Source organism: Seriola dumerili, unplaced genomic scaffold (genome assembly GCF_002260705.1).
Source record: "Seriola dumerili isolate Sdu_G_001 unplaced genomic scaffold, Sdu_1.0 BDQW01000102.1, whole genome shotgun sequence".
Classification (NCBI taxonomy): Eukaryota; Metazoa; Chordata; class Actinopteri; order Carangiformes; family Carangidae; genus Seriola; species Seriola dumerili.
Window position 1 is genome coordinate 407,338 of NW_019174357.1, and position 15,072 is coordinate 422,409.

At 40.6% G+C, this 15,072-nt stretch overlaps 1 protein-coding gene across 1 annotated transcript in view; it reads left to right on the top strand.

Annotated features, from left to right (window-relative positions):
• Positions 1-15,072, top strand: part of kirrel3 (kirre like nephrin family adhesion molecule 3) — a 156,509-nt gene that overhangs the window by 97,123 nt on the left and 44,314 nt on the right. The window contains exon 4 of the mRNA XM_022746322.1: positions 4,912-5,061. Coding sequence (XP_022602043.1) covers positions 4,912-5,061 — 150 coding nt within the window. The remainder of the gene's footprint in view (positions 1-4,911; positions 5,062-15,072) is intronic.

Genomic DNA, 15,072 nt, shown 5'->3' on the forward strand with positions numbered 1-15,072 from the left:
ATATCACTCCACAGACAGATAAAAGAGGCCCCATTATAGTGTGTTACAAAAGAAGTATTACATTACAAGTGTTGCGTGAAACATCAATAATGATATCACACAACATGACCAAACAGAATCAAAAATTCATTTATGTCGCTGTGTTAGATGCAGACCTAAATCCCTTACACTTTGTGTTTGGCAGAGAAGCACAAAAATCTGAATGAAATGTGAAATCAATAGTGGCACTGGTCTTTTTCTGGTGCTTCAGGCTGCTAAATGGCTTTTTGAAGAGTGGCTGGCATCCTCTAATTACACCGCACCTCGTGTGTAATTGCCTTAATTGTTTAATTTGGAGTAAAAGTGACTACTGCACTGTCATTTAGTAGCCTGTTGTTCCACCAATCGAAGCGTTATGTATATTCATGACCTTGATGAATTCAAGGAAACACATCACTCCCCTACATAAACATTTACAACCTTTTGAAGCACTGAGCTATTGAACGAGAAAATCCATCAAAGCGCTGTACACCCACATCATTTATTGAAATGATCATTAAATTCTTCCAAAACAGAGATCCATTTGAATCAGTGCACAGTGCTCCATACACAACAGGATGCGTTACTCTACGAGGGCACAGTCTTTATTTTAAAGCTTTCTAATTTGCCTCACACTCCTTTAGTCTGTGACCATCGAGAGAATTGAGTAATTGCAATTCAAGGCACAATGAGACAATATCCAACTGTGGCAATTTTTAAAACACAGTAGTCTCTTATGATCAGGAATGATTAAATATGTATTCCACTAGTGATTGAGGGTCTTCTACTATCTGACCTTTACCAAACACTCTTAGAGGCCTTCCCTGTCACCGATGTGGTCTGTAATTAAACCTCAGTGGCTGACAGAGCCCCAGTAAAGCCATCCTATTCCCTCTTCAAGTCCTTATCAGGCCCAGGGGATGCTGAGAGGTTGCAGTAAACAATGGTCCTGCAGTCTTTGAGTCTCCTTTGGAGGAAGAGGAGGCAGACAGGGAGAGTGCTTATGATTGTGAGAGACAGAATGTGAGAGGGAGACATAATGGAACAGAGAGTACAATTCTTTTTTAGGGTAAGAGTGAGGCTGAGCTGTTTATTTTATCCTCTTGTATTTTATTAATTTAGCAAGATAAGACAATGAAGATGGAATGTCATTTTCCAAAAACGGGCAAAATCACATGAAAGAAAACAGAGAAAGGAGAGAAGGTTGGATCACAACACTTAAGGGAGCTAGAGTAGATCAACCTTTAATAACACGTCTGTGAATAGTTTAACAGGCAAACAGAATGCATAGTCCTGACCTTGCTCTTCTCCACAGAAATTCTCTTCTTCTTATCAGGCAGAATAATCAGGCCCAAGATGTAGAGTAGAAGTGATCTTATTGTCTTAAGCTGTTTAAAAAATCCACCGGGTTTTGAATGAGGAGGAATAGCATCCTGCCTGGAGAAGATAGGTCGCTAAAATCAACAGTAAGATAGGGACAGGGGCTGAGTGCCTTCTATTGAGACGGATGACACTTTTTCAAAATAAAGCGCTCCACAGCTGTCCCTTTTATCACTCCTGCCGACATAAACAAGCAATGCATGCGGCAGTAAAAGAGTGATGGTACATCCACTGCAAGATGTACACAATGAAAGGAAAGTGGCAGCTGTATACATAAAAAGTGCAACGAATCAAATGTTGCATGGAGCATTTCAATAATATAGGTCTGCTCGCCTATTCATAGAAAGAAGCTGCGTCAGCAACGGCATGCTCCGCTTGGGACTTGTCTCCATTCACAGGAGCAGTGATTAAACTGAGAGAACTCTTTCACCATTCAGTGCTAGAAATCACAGCACAAAAGCCAATGATTCCTATCTGTCCCTGAATTTCCTATTCATTCCCCTTTGTGTCATGCTTTTCCACTCTAATTAAAGAAAAGTAAAGTAGCCCCACAGCAGCTCAGAACATACCAATCAATGTCATGAATATGCATGACAGAGAATGTATCTGCTACGCATGATGATGCTGACAACAGGAAAAAAAAACATCTATAAGTGAATTCTCTTGGTTGACGCAGAGAAGGAAGTGCGTGTATACATTATGCCATGCACTTAGAATGAGCTCTTGAAAAGAGAAGCAATTAGTAGATCCTCAGCAGGCAGCATGTGACAATCTTCTCGTGAGAGCAAACTCGTCACCTGTTCACAGCCGAAGCTAACCTGTTTCTATCCCCTGGTGGTTACACTCCGTGAAACAGGCCCTAGGTGAATGCTATAAATCACTAGCCCACGCCTCAAGTGTGTGTATACTTACTTGCACACACACACACACACACACACACACAAACATATGCGTACACCATTGATCCAGCCTCAAGACAAATCCATTCTCCCCTGATGGATTCATTACTCCTTAATGGGCCTATTTTACATTGTTTGCTTTGGGTAACACATTGTGTCTTTGAAATTTGCTGAGATCTAAGATCAATGGCTCTTTATAGGTACACATCACATGTGCAGAGGTGATCAGTCTTCGTGTGTGCCAGTGTAATTTCCGTCATATTGACAAAACGCATAATCAAGGTGCTAATAAGGTGGCAAAAACATATTACAGTATGTTTGTGTTCTTTAAAAATGAGATGATAACATTCTTATCATTTACTATTCACCACAAATGACTTTGATCCTTGTGGATCCAGCAAACGCACAGATATGAAACTGGAACAGAGCCTTATCCCCACACGACAAAATTATTCTTAGGTTGCCAGAGGCACAGATGAGCTAATTGGCCAGATCAACTGTTTGTATGACAGAAATTTACATGGTTTATACCTCGCGACAATTAAGAGAGCAAAACAACAAGTGCATATGAAGTAAATTCTGCTTCTGGGATGGGTGTTTGACGGCATTGGTAGGTGGGCTGGAGTCAAATCAAGGTCACATCACTCAGAATGTGCAATGATCATTACCCTTGTGATCCACGATGGCATTATTGCTTTGAATCTCATCAATGAACATAAAATTGAAGCAAAATGGTTCTCTGGTTGACCTTGTGCGCATAATGGTGCGTCTTCTATTTTAGGCTCTATTCTGAGCATGAAAACACAGAAATCTCCTCTCCAGTCAGCCGTTATTAGTATTACTATTTGAAGCGTTTAGTTTTGATCAGGTTTCTATTAAGCCTGTTACATTTACAAGCTGTTATGGAAGACTGGCTGTAGCTCAGTGTAAGACACATTATAGCAAGCAAATTCAAAGTTTTTTTATATTCATTTTATCACCTGTGTAATTAGTTTCCCCACAAAACATCCACCAGCACAGCCTCCATCTTTGCTTAATTTTTAGTTAGCTCGCCAGTTATTTAGCCAGCCTCATTTTTTCTTCTATTTACGTTTAGGCCTTCTTTTGTCCTTCACCCTCCCACTGTTTAGACCCTTAAGATTAAAGGCTACACGTAGGAGGATGAAATGCAGAGAGTGGCTTAATCGGCTGTAACTCACCCCACCAGCATAAAATGAGCCCACTTCATGCTCTATTAAAGGCAACTGGATTCAATGAAGCAACAGTCTGTAATTGGACTTTGAGGATACGATGGGTTTTTGCAGTAGACAAATTCAAGGACTTGAAAGCTGTTATACGGCTGCCCAGTCTGTTATGTTCCTTTTTTGGGTGCTAAAACGTATAACCAGCCAGTAAAACCTTTACAGTGAAAGACTGAAGTGTTTGGGGATCTCTGAAGTGAACATGAGTCATTGGCTAGCTGTTACTGAGAAATCAATATTTTACACTCCAACATTTGTTGGCATTGATCCAACAGTTGGATGGTAACTGATAGACTTTTTTTGGATAGGAAATGACAAGTGTGTGAATCTAATGTATGAAGTTTTATTTCACAAAGCACAAAGTTGGAGTGAAGCTTTCTTAAAAGTCTGGCCTTGATCTGCTGTAAAACTCACCAAGCCCATCCACCAGTTTCATCATTGATCAGTTACTTAAGGACCACTGAAGGAAAAAGCTATTCTTCTCAGGAAATTCTTTCCATTTTTTGGAGTGCACTTTTTATGAGCAGATATTCTCATTTCATTCCACATGCTGTATCCACAATAATTAGAAAGATGGAGTGAGAGAAAAAGGATCATCAGAGACGAGCAATTCCAAAAGCATGAGAAATACCCCATAAAGCTTCCCAGTCAAACACATTCTTCTTCCTGCTTATTTGCCCCGGTGGAGGAATGCACTCCATAGCACACTCGCAATGCATATCTCGATAATAGTTAAGGGGATATCTTTAAAACCATCTCACTTGACTTGTGTAAAATGCCCAGGTCCCTTGGATATCGCTCTGCTTTCTTGCATTATTAAACTATAAATCATTTCACTGAGCAATGCTGAAACAACTCAAACTCGAGCTGTTCCTGTTTACGGTTGCAGTAAAACATCATTCTCCAGAATGCAGCAACCTCTGCCGCAGCTCATTAATGTTGCCAGGAGTGCTATAAAAACATGCATGAAAATGCATTGTTAGTAAATTAACAAATGAATCAAAAAATGCATTCACCTATAAAATCATTCACCAACCTGCTATTTGATTTATCTTGTTTTGCAGCTCAATTAAAATTAACATGCTCATGGCAATACTGTGGACTGAAACATGGACACATTTGCTATTTACCAGCTTAAACAAGTTTGCCAATTACAGTTGACTACATGGTAGTAAACATGTTATCATGGAGCCTCCTCTATGCAGTGTACAGGAGGCTATATGATAACACACTTGTGTCTTTTTGTAAGCCTTTGTTGTTGCTATAAGTTTACAAAGCTTTAAAATGACAATTTTACCTTCTGGCTATTGGCTAAATGTGCAGCATTTTCATTTTGGAGGTGACTAAAAAGAACAAATGTGTTTGCGCCGCAGGCTATCCTCGTTACACAGTGATTGGCGACCACGGTTCAGGAGAGCATCATTTGCGAATCCAGCGTGTCGAGCTGATGGATGACGCCGTGTTTGAGTGCCAGGCTGTCCAGGCTGCCATGAGGTCCCGTCCTGCCCGTCTCACTGTGCTGGGTGAGTCCAAATTAAACACACACGGACTCCAAAGAACACCACTGTACTGGCGCCAACCGCCTCTAAATATCGAGGTTCAAAGCAACTCATGAAAAAAGGCTTCTCATTCTCTCTTTAGTTCTTCAGTATTTCATGTTACATTGCAGGTGCTTCTGAGGATTTAAGGGGCACAATAGCAAAGTCAGCTCACCATCAAAGAATGTGTTGTTATTACTCTCTTAGATATGTTTGTGATATCTGATCTTTCATTTGAACAATTGCAGCATAAGCAGTGTTAACTACCATACTGAGATCGACGTCCAGGTGTTCTATAGGAGAACAGGACAATGATCCAGAGCAAATCTTGAGCCCCTTAGATGTATTTTATATTAAAACCATCAGAAATGAATTAAATCAATGCTAACGTTTCCCATTTGGCATCCAGTGTCAATATGACAAAACTTTTACAGACCCTTACATTTCCATTTTAATTTCCTTCCTCTGTGTGCGGCCTCCATTTTCATTATTACTGTAAGCTTGAGAGGTTACAGGGTCTTAATTAAACTTTATTGGGTTATCATTCAGCATTGCCAATCTTGCTTTATTGGCTAACACGAGTGCAATCACATCTCTTTCTTGGGCCCTTCAAGTTTCCTGCTGCCTCCTGTCTCCCGCTGCCTCTCACAACCTCCCCCACTGGAGGATTGCTGGAAAAGATAGCTGGAGTCAATGACAAAGCGAAAGAGAACAAGGGAGAAGGAATGAGGAGAAAAAAGAGTTGCGAGGGAGAGAGAGGGGTGTCTGCCACGCAGTATCCTTGCCACGAGCGACTGATCTGCCTTATTGATCCAGCCTAATGAAAAGTGAAACTAACGATTTGTTGGGGAGAAGGCAGCAGGAGAAAAAGAGAGAGGGGAAGACAAATTGCGGCATAACATTTCTCTGGCTGCCAAGCTCCCCTGCAAATGGATATGAGTGAATAATTATGGATACTTCTACAGAGAGCTAAAAATGTCTGTTGCAACTGCACTTTCCCACCTTCTGCTACTGTCCTCCTGTCAATACTTGATCAGATCTTTGAGTGTTTAGCTGCTCTGACATCAAGCTTTACCAAGAACCTTTGAGTTGAATCACAGTGTCAAGAACAGGGGGGAAAAAAGACTCATTGACAACTGGCAAACACTTCAGCAAGGTCTTTGTCAATGGATTTGATCAATTCAGCTGTATCCAATCAAGTTTGTTTTAGATTTCAATATAATCATCACCAGGAGATGATTGGTTATTTTTTAATGGGGAGAGGGGGTGGCCTGATGGGAGGACCCCCTTGCTTCCCCATCACCAAACCATAGGAGAGAGGGGAGGGGGAGGAGGGCCTCCCTATGCCTTTTTTCAGAGGCTTTTTCAGATGTTTTGAACTAATCATTAGGGGCATTTACTAAACTGTGTAATGATTGTTACGTTATTTTGTCCAGTAATCACAGTCTGTTGAAAAAAGATTTGTTTTATTTGAACGAGTGCTGCCATGCTTTCTCTTCCCCACGTCTGTTGTTGTGCTCCTCTGCACAAGAGAGAGTAAAAGAGACCTGCAACCTCACACTTCTTTAAGTTTGCTTTATATTAGGACTGCAGGATTATTATATAGGTCTAGCTCTAGCCTTGGTCTACACGTTGCTACTTGTCACTTTGATCAAGAAGGTGACACTACAACTGACTCTACAGTCTACAATGTGGTATAGAACTGGATATTAAAAGTATATAGTTTAAAGAATATTATAGATCCAAGACGAAATTGACTAAAGGGGGGAGACTGAGAGAAAAAGGCATAATTGCAAATACGTCTTCTGCTTCAGCACCACGGACAGCGCCATGGATTTATCATTACACAGCACAGTTAGGCTACTGATGTTTCAGAGCCGTGGTCGGGGGCCATGGATTCTAACTTGCACAAACCTCAGTCAGATAAACAATCAATGAGTCAGACAGACTAGACTTTCATATTCAACTAAACAACACCTCTGCCCCTGTATCCTCTTTGCTACGAGGTGACAAAGATGTGGGGGGCGGGTTAACAATGGAGATGCATTTTGGTCATCCTGCTAATAAAGCGGATGTCATATTCGCTCATTCTTCCTTAAATTGCCTACTGATTATCACTAAAATATCATATTTAATGCCAGTTTCTTTTGCCTCCTTAGTATCCGTGGGAGGTCTGAAACTGCCATTTCATTTGAAAACATTTCCATGTAGCTACCATACACAGTGGATACAAATAATTCTAATTTTTTCTTTTAATCCCCATGACACTCTGCTTTCCTGATTTGGCAAACCCTCCACTGAGAACTCCAAGTAATTAAAAACAAAGAAACAAACTATTTGGAAATGCTTGACTTTGGACAGCAAGCAACGTACAACAGGAAGTGCAGTAGTTGGCCCTACTGGCTTTAATAAGTAATCAGTGATGAGGAGGGGGAAACCTTTATTACCTATTTGGCTGAGTGAGTGTGAGAGAGTTTATCATTCCTCCCAATAAGCCTGAATGGAAGGTGTTTGTTTAATCCCCTGCCGAGCTACGTCGCTGACTCCTGAACGCGCTGCCAGGGAGAACTCCAGGCTGACATACGCACAAGGTAATGGAGGAAATATATGCAAGGCCTGTGTCACTGCAAACTCCAAGCTGTCAATTACTTGCCAGTGGTGACAGAGTGTGTCTATCGACTTGGAAGACAGCTACGGCCCCACACACCTATGCGCACACACACAAAAATGCATAGGCATAAACACAATATGCTTACACACACACCCGCACCCACCAGTGCACACACACGTAGCCTCCCTTCCCTGAGCTGACAGCAGAATAAATCTAAAACTCTCCCCTCCATCTTTCATAACTCAATATCAGCCCAAACTCCTCCATGTGCCATATCAGAGGAACTTCTCTTGACTTTGATAGGCTCAGAAATAACATAACACAAATATTTCCTAACACATAGAGAAAAACCTTTATCACTGCCAAAGAATAAAAATTGCGTGTTTGTTTTCTGCTTTTCTTCCAAATGCAGTTTGTCCTTGAAAGACAAACAGTTCACGTGATTCAAAAAATGTGGCAGCAGTGTATTTAACTAAACAGCCAATTTACTAGAAAATATTTAATAAGTCGCAAACCCATCATTTACTTTTCAGCCAACATTCCAAGTTCAAGAGCGATACAATTAAAAGAGAAAAACAATGATCACATCAACATTTATCAGCAGTAATGAAGTTCCCTCATCAAAAACCTCTGCAAAGAAAACTGACAGTGAACTTAACCCATTCGAGCGTTTGCATGGCTTGCAGGCGTACCCTCAGATGCCAAAGGAGAATCAAGGTCTTGTGAATTAGTCATGAAGGAAGAGAATAGAGGGTTTCAGGTCCAAAAAAGACCCCTGAGGCTAATTATATCCCTTGCAGCAAGTTGGCACTGCTCCAGACCTTTGCTCTAATCTTTCTACCTTAGGTTGGGGACCACTAGAACAAAGGGAGGGGAGATCACCGTTGTTTGATTAAGGTCTTTAGCTGGAAAACTTGTGTAAGGTGTTATGTTTTTTTCTTTTTGTTGTTTTTTTTTTCTTTTGTTAATCTGGAACGTGTTAATCTTTTCTACAAAGGAAAATGTGTCATAGTATGATGAAATGTGGTGCTACCTATTGACTCCTTGCTGTAACTTTAATAGATCAGTCTGTGTCTTGGGTATTTTTGGTTGCACTCTCTTACTCTTTCTCCTCTTTCTCTACACCTCACTGAATCATTCCTAGTCAGAGAACTGACTGTAGTTGAGAACTACATTTTCAAAATTGAAGTACTGTGCTAAAAAGATATACAATTCATGTTTAAAGTAATACAGAGTGGGTTTGTACATCTATGTAATCTCTGTTAATTGAAGGTATGCACCAAAGATAAACTCCAAAGATAACAAAGTGGCCAATATGGCCTCTCTCTATTGTGTTCATTCTCATTTCATTAATTACAGTTGAACTGCTGCTTTTCTTTCAGTAAAAAAAAAATTTGTTTTTTTTCACATAAACTGACTGATTTGACCTTTTAACCTTTGTCAGTTTCTTTTGAGACTCAAAGCATAGAAATGATTTGTTTTTCCTAAATTCAAGACTGCAAAGGACGTGGCAAAAATGTTACCTTTCAAATTGTAGTAAGGGCTTCAGTTTGGTTTGGTTTTAAATATGTTTTTTGGCACACGTTTTCATAATTATTTACTTCTCTGTTCCAGCGCTGCCCAGTGCAGTGTCATAAGGTTAATGCTGCAATCCATGCTGTTGAGATCAAGAATGCTTTAGAGATTGTCCTTACTTGAAGTAAATAAAGAAGTGTAACAAAGCCTGACAATTCATTAGGAGAAAATATTTCCCTTTACTGAAAACACATTTCTGTCAGGTTCTGTAAACCTTTTGGGTACACTCAAAATATTTTTAAAAAAAGTTTTGAACCTAAGGTCACAGGTGCAGTCGCAAAACACATTACATACCAAGTCATTATCAAAATGTTATGACCAAACCAAAAGTACTCATGAACTATCACTGTTAATTATTACAATAGTTATACTGTTAAAATGAAAAAGGCACACCCACAGAAAGTGTTGGAAAGACTGAGAACAGTTTGCAGTTAGATGTGTGTGGTGTTGCGTGAATGTGAAATAATAGCTCCTCTCTTTTTTCCCTTCATATAGTTACTGCTGGTGTGAGATGATAGTCTCAGTAATTTGTTAGCTTTACATTTGAACTAATATCTTATTTCTTACATGATTAAAATGTACATACAGCTGTTGAAGGGGGTGAAACTTCACCAGACCCTCCACAAGTTCTTTTAAAATGACTGCACGTGATGCTAGTCGTCTGACAAACATTTTTGATGGCACGCCATTTGAATGAACCATTGTGTGCAAGATATTTGTTTTCCTTTCCTGCTTTGTTAATGTTTTGGACCCGCGCTTCAGCAACAGTATTCATGTTCACAAAAGCTCAAGGGTATCTTTTGTTATTGTTGTTTCCAATTGCCAAAGCTGAATCAGCCATTTCTGTGGATAAGTCGGAATTCATTATTTCTCAAGGATCATGCTGCCATCCTTTTAGTAATGAAGGTGAACTCTGAGGGCAGGGTGAGAAAAAGCTACTGAGGAATTAGAAGTTTTCATGCCAAAAACAAGACATAGAAAATGTTCCACGTAGTCCATGAATGTGTAGTTTGTCTGTGGTGCTGGCTCTGCTTGATTTACTGTCTATGTGATATCATGGAAAGGCGTATAAATAGAATTCCACTTTTAAGGACATTTCGCATTTTGAGATTTTCACGTCATTAGATGTTGATTAGTCTCGTGTGTCCGGGTTAGGGGTTAGTTAGTGAGGAAATTACACAGTGTGAATTCATACGCCACTTGGTGATACCAGGCTGTTCACTGCTACTTCAGTCAGTAATACTGTTCACAGGGAGTGAGGCTGCTTTCCAATGGCAGGTCTGTAATAAGAGATGTTTGGTAGTTGTTTCTTGGAAAAAAAAGTTTATTAAAAGAACTAACTTGAAATAAATTGCTTATACGTTGAGTCAGAATAGCTTCTGTAGAGTTGTGTTACAGTTTAGTCAGTCTGCTGTTGAAAAGGAGCTGTTTGTAAGTTTTGCTATTGCTACACAGCCAATATTAGAATTAGCAACTGTATACTTAACGGTCTAGAAGAAGCACTTTGAGTTCAGTACCAAACTTCATTCTTGCCAAGAGCTGCTTCCAGCGGTAGAAAGCAACAATACTGTCAACTCTTGTTTTGCTTCTATTTCTGTCACTGCTTTTCTTCTACTGAAGTTAGCACGCTAATCAGCTGGCCCCGGTCTGGCTGGATCGTCTCATCACTTTCCAATAGCGAGTCACTGTAGCATCCAGTCTGACCTGAAAAAGTAGTGTTGCTCAGCAGGTGTATTATGACCTCTTGTCTTGTAAACACTATGATGGGTGAAGCTCTTGGCAGGCGACAATCACCACCACCTGCTCCCTGCAAGAAAACATATTCGGCAGTAAAGAAAACGTACAATTAGCCTCTTTATGGAGTGATGTTTGTTGTTATATTAACTTACTATTAATCACAGTAAGTAGGATTAAGATTTTTATGCATGAGCATTTTGCATGTGTAGATCCACATGTTTTTGTTCTCTTTATTTCATCATTTTAAGGTAACAGAAATCAGCCATATCCATATCCCTCTGAGTGCTGCTGTTGAAATGGTGTGTATAAATGTGTCATTCAAATTCTGAGCCACTTAAATAAAAATTTTGCAGCAGTCCAAGTACGTGTTCAGAGAGAAGGTAAATAAGGGAAAAAAAGGCCTTCAGTATAAGTAACCAATTTGTCCCTTACAAAAGTTAATTTCAGTCTAGCCAAGCATCTTAGTCGAAGCATAAGGAGGGATAAGGTGTCCGAAAACGGCAGTCGTTCTGGGAGAAAATATGACTAATGTTTATATTATACTGCCTTTTCTGCTATTTTGTCTGAAACAGGAGATGGAATGATAACTACATCAATGATATCAGAGAGACGGTGAACAGGTGTGTGATTATGGAAGACAGACTGTATGTAGGATGCTTTTTTTTTTTTTTTTTTTTTTTTTTTTTCTCAGCATTTCAGCAGAAATGACGTGAATACATCTGTGCTGTGCAAAACAACACAACTGACTGTGTACAGGTGCTGGGCTGATTTGAATTCACACTACATAGTAAATAGGTTTGCTTCTGCTAACTGTAATTATTGCTGGAAACTAATGATTGGCATTTAGAAAAAGCTAAAACCATATGGTCTAATAATCGGCAGAATCTTGAAATAACAGTTGTTTTTTTTTTTGATTTTTTTAACTGTGCTTTAGGAGCCCGCATTTCAAATTTCCAGCCCCCCCACCACCACCACCACCACCACCACACACACATACACACATAGCTACATAGCACAACTCAGCCGGGTGGTGAGCAGCGATGTCAGCACCCTCCCAATCTGTGGAGAGCAGCTTCTGGGGCTGCACATGGCTGCGCTGTGACGGAGCAGGCGCTGCACGTCTCTGACAGCTCTGGCATCTCCCTACTCCTCATCTCATCTTCATCCTCGCTTCCCTCAGTTTTATTTGGCACCATTCATTTGGTAGATCATAACACCAAGACTACCAAAAGATCACTAAGCCTTTCCATGCTGCACTTATTAAAATGTTACCAAAGATTTGTCTTGTGTATATGCCAGCCTTTGAGTCTTTGCTTGTTTGTCCTCTGTTCCATTCATTTCCTCTCTCTCCCTTCTTCTTCTATCCCATATTTACCCTCCCACTTTATTATTCCTTACCATGTGGCAGCACACACTTCCCTGCAAATTAATCCTCTGCTTCTTCTTTTTTTATTTTTTTATTTCGTGTATACATTTTGTACAGTCTGCCATACTGTTTGTGATTCCCATCTGCTATTCTGTTTGTGAGAGTTAAATGATTTTGTGTATATCTCTCACTTTCATTTTCATTCAATCATCTCACTCCTCCACTTTCTCTCGTCCTGTGTGTGTGTAGTGATGTGTGTGTGGTGTGTGTGTTGTTGTGTTGTGGTGTGTGTTGTGGGTTGTGTGTGTGTGTGTGTGTGTGCACGTGGCTGAGGATCTTCTGGCTTTCAAACAGATGTACAATGACAGCACTTGAAGAGGGCCAGTGATTTGGGCCAGTGAGCCACGCATGTCGTGTATCCACCTGCGTTGGGTATTCCTCTCCTCTCCCTTTTGTCTTCTTTTTTTCCTGATCTATCTATCACAAACTCTGCAAGCTGTCGCAGCGGGGTGACAGGCGGCCCGTGCACGCATTCTTCTGAAATAGACAGGCAAGTCAGGAAGCTCATTGTTGTTCAGGACACGTCTGCTGAAGCACAGCGTTACAGCGGCCACACATTGCCAGCCTTCCCCTCCCCTATACCATCCAGCCTCCTTGTGAGGAGCCCTCTCTCATTCATTCGCCTCCAAATTGCTTTTTCTCCCTTGCTCATGCTCCTGGAAAGCTGGGGGTACTCGCAGGATTTCATTGGCTGCTTTGGAGAAGTTCCCTCTAAATATTGGTTTGGCCTGCAGGTTCACCAGCAGCCACACCAGTTGTTACCAGACTGAAGAGGACTTCTCTTCCAATTCCAGCACATGCTATCAGCTGCCTCTCACATAAATTCAAGTTTTATGTTCGGTGTTTGGGGAATTTTATGTTCTGTGTTTGGAGAATTCATATGTATCATGGGACAAAAGGCAGCTTTATGACCTCAAGGGTTTATTCAGGCCCCTCTTGGAGGTGACGGACTAACTGCCCTGTACTGTTGAGTTAATTACACATCAATATGCCTTGGTCTCATTTATGGATATCTTTGATTATACAGTAAAAGTAAATGACCTCACTGAAGTCCAGGCTTTCTGACATCACTGTGTCTTTTTTCTTTTTGATGTGTCCAAGACGGGGTTTATAGTCAGATATGGCTAGCATTGGTAGAATTGGAGAAAATACATAACGAATTGTTCATATAGAAGTATGAACTTATCTCGGACTGGCTGAGGTGATGGACCTCCATAAAAATTTTAGCAGCCTTAAAACAAAATAGTGGAATTGCCTATCGAAGGGACCAGGATGGGTTAATGATTAAGGTTAAGTTGTAACAGACCAATTGGATTTCTACATGAAATAAAAATTTAAAAAAAGACTGCTGTGAGCTTATAACCCATGTAACGAACTAGGATGTAATGAAGCCATGGGTCAAACTAACACCAAGAAACTCTTTCAAATGATGAAAGTAATGAACTGGCCGTATCTTACAGCTATTTTAAAGTCTTAAGTTGAGACCACATGCTTTACATCTTTGATTAATACAGACGTGAAAAGACAGCACATACCCCTGACTGATCTGGTATCAGTTATCTTTGATCTGTAAAAAACCTGAAATACGTGTGAATGTCGGCGTCTGTGCGTACACATGCCAACAGTGTCTATGTCTGTGCACGCACAGGAGAATGCAAATTTGTGAAAGTATTGAAAGGGATTACCTTATTATCCCCAAGAAAAAAAATGTACTGAGTGGAGCATGGGTCTGCAGTGAGTCAGCCCTGTAATTAAAGAGGAGTGATCAATCTGTACCACTGACCACACTACTTATGCCAAGACCATCGAATGGCTGCAGTAAAGAGCTAATTTAGAACCATTAGGGACTGCTGAGTTTGCAAACAGCCCAGTAATGATGATGGCTGACTCAAGTTCAAGGCTTGGCCTCTGTATAACTGTCAGACCTGGCAATCATAAGGCGGGCTCAGTGGAGGATCTCGGCTGAAGAGAAAGAGCTAAATATCGATTTAAATTAATTTTTTCTTTGTCGTTCATTTGTGTTCGTTCATGTATTCAGTCCACGCTCTTCTAGCGGTGGCAATCTCAAAAAGATGCCAAGGAAGCACAAGCTGAGTGCTAGTTACACACAGAAAACAATTCCAGTCCAGGCTGTCACAAACTGTCTCCACAATGAAGGACAGATAGATACAGAGGTATAGATGCAGGATGGAGGCAGCCAGGCATGTCCTTCTTCTCCTTGTCTGTTCACGATTCACCCTCAGTGTTCAGCTGGCAGGCAGCCCAACAGGGGGACATGACCTGAAAGTGTAGCAGTGCTCTATTTGGTCTGCCTGTGACCTCCTCTTTCCTGTGTAGCTCCACTATGCATGGAATCATAAACTCCTCTTGCACTGTATGCTCTGACATCCCTCAGTGGAAAATATAAGGCTGGATAATGGCAGACAACTGAGACTATTTAAGGTCAAACTGACTTACTGAGACAGTCAGCAAGGGTATAACCACATTCATTAGTTGTGTCGCCTTCTGACCAGGTAGCATGTATTTATAGACACTGATATGTTCAAATATGTGTGAAGGAGGAATATTTCCTTCAAGAGAGAGCAAAACTCATCGGATCTCTCTTTCTCTGAGAGTTTTTGAGCACTTGTAAGCAATAATAGGGAAA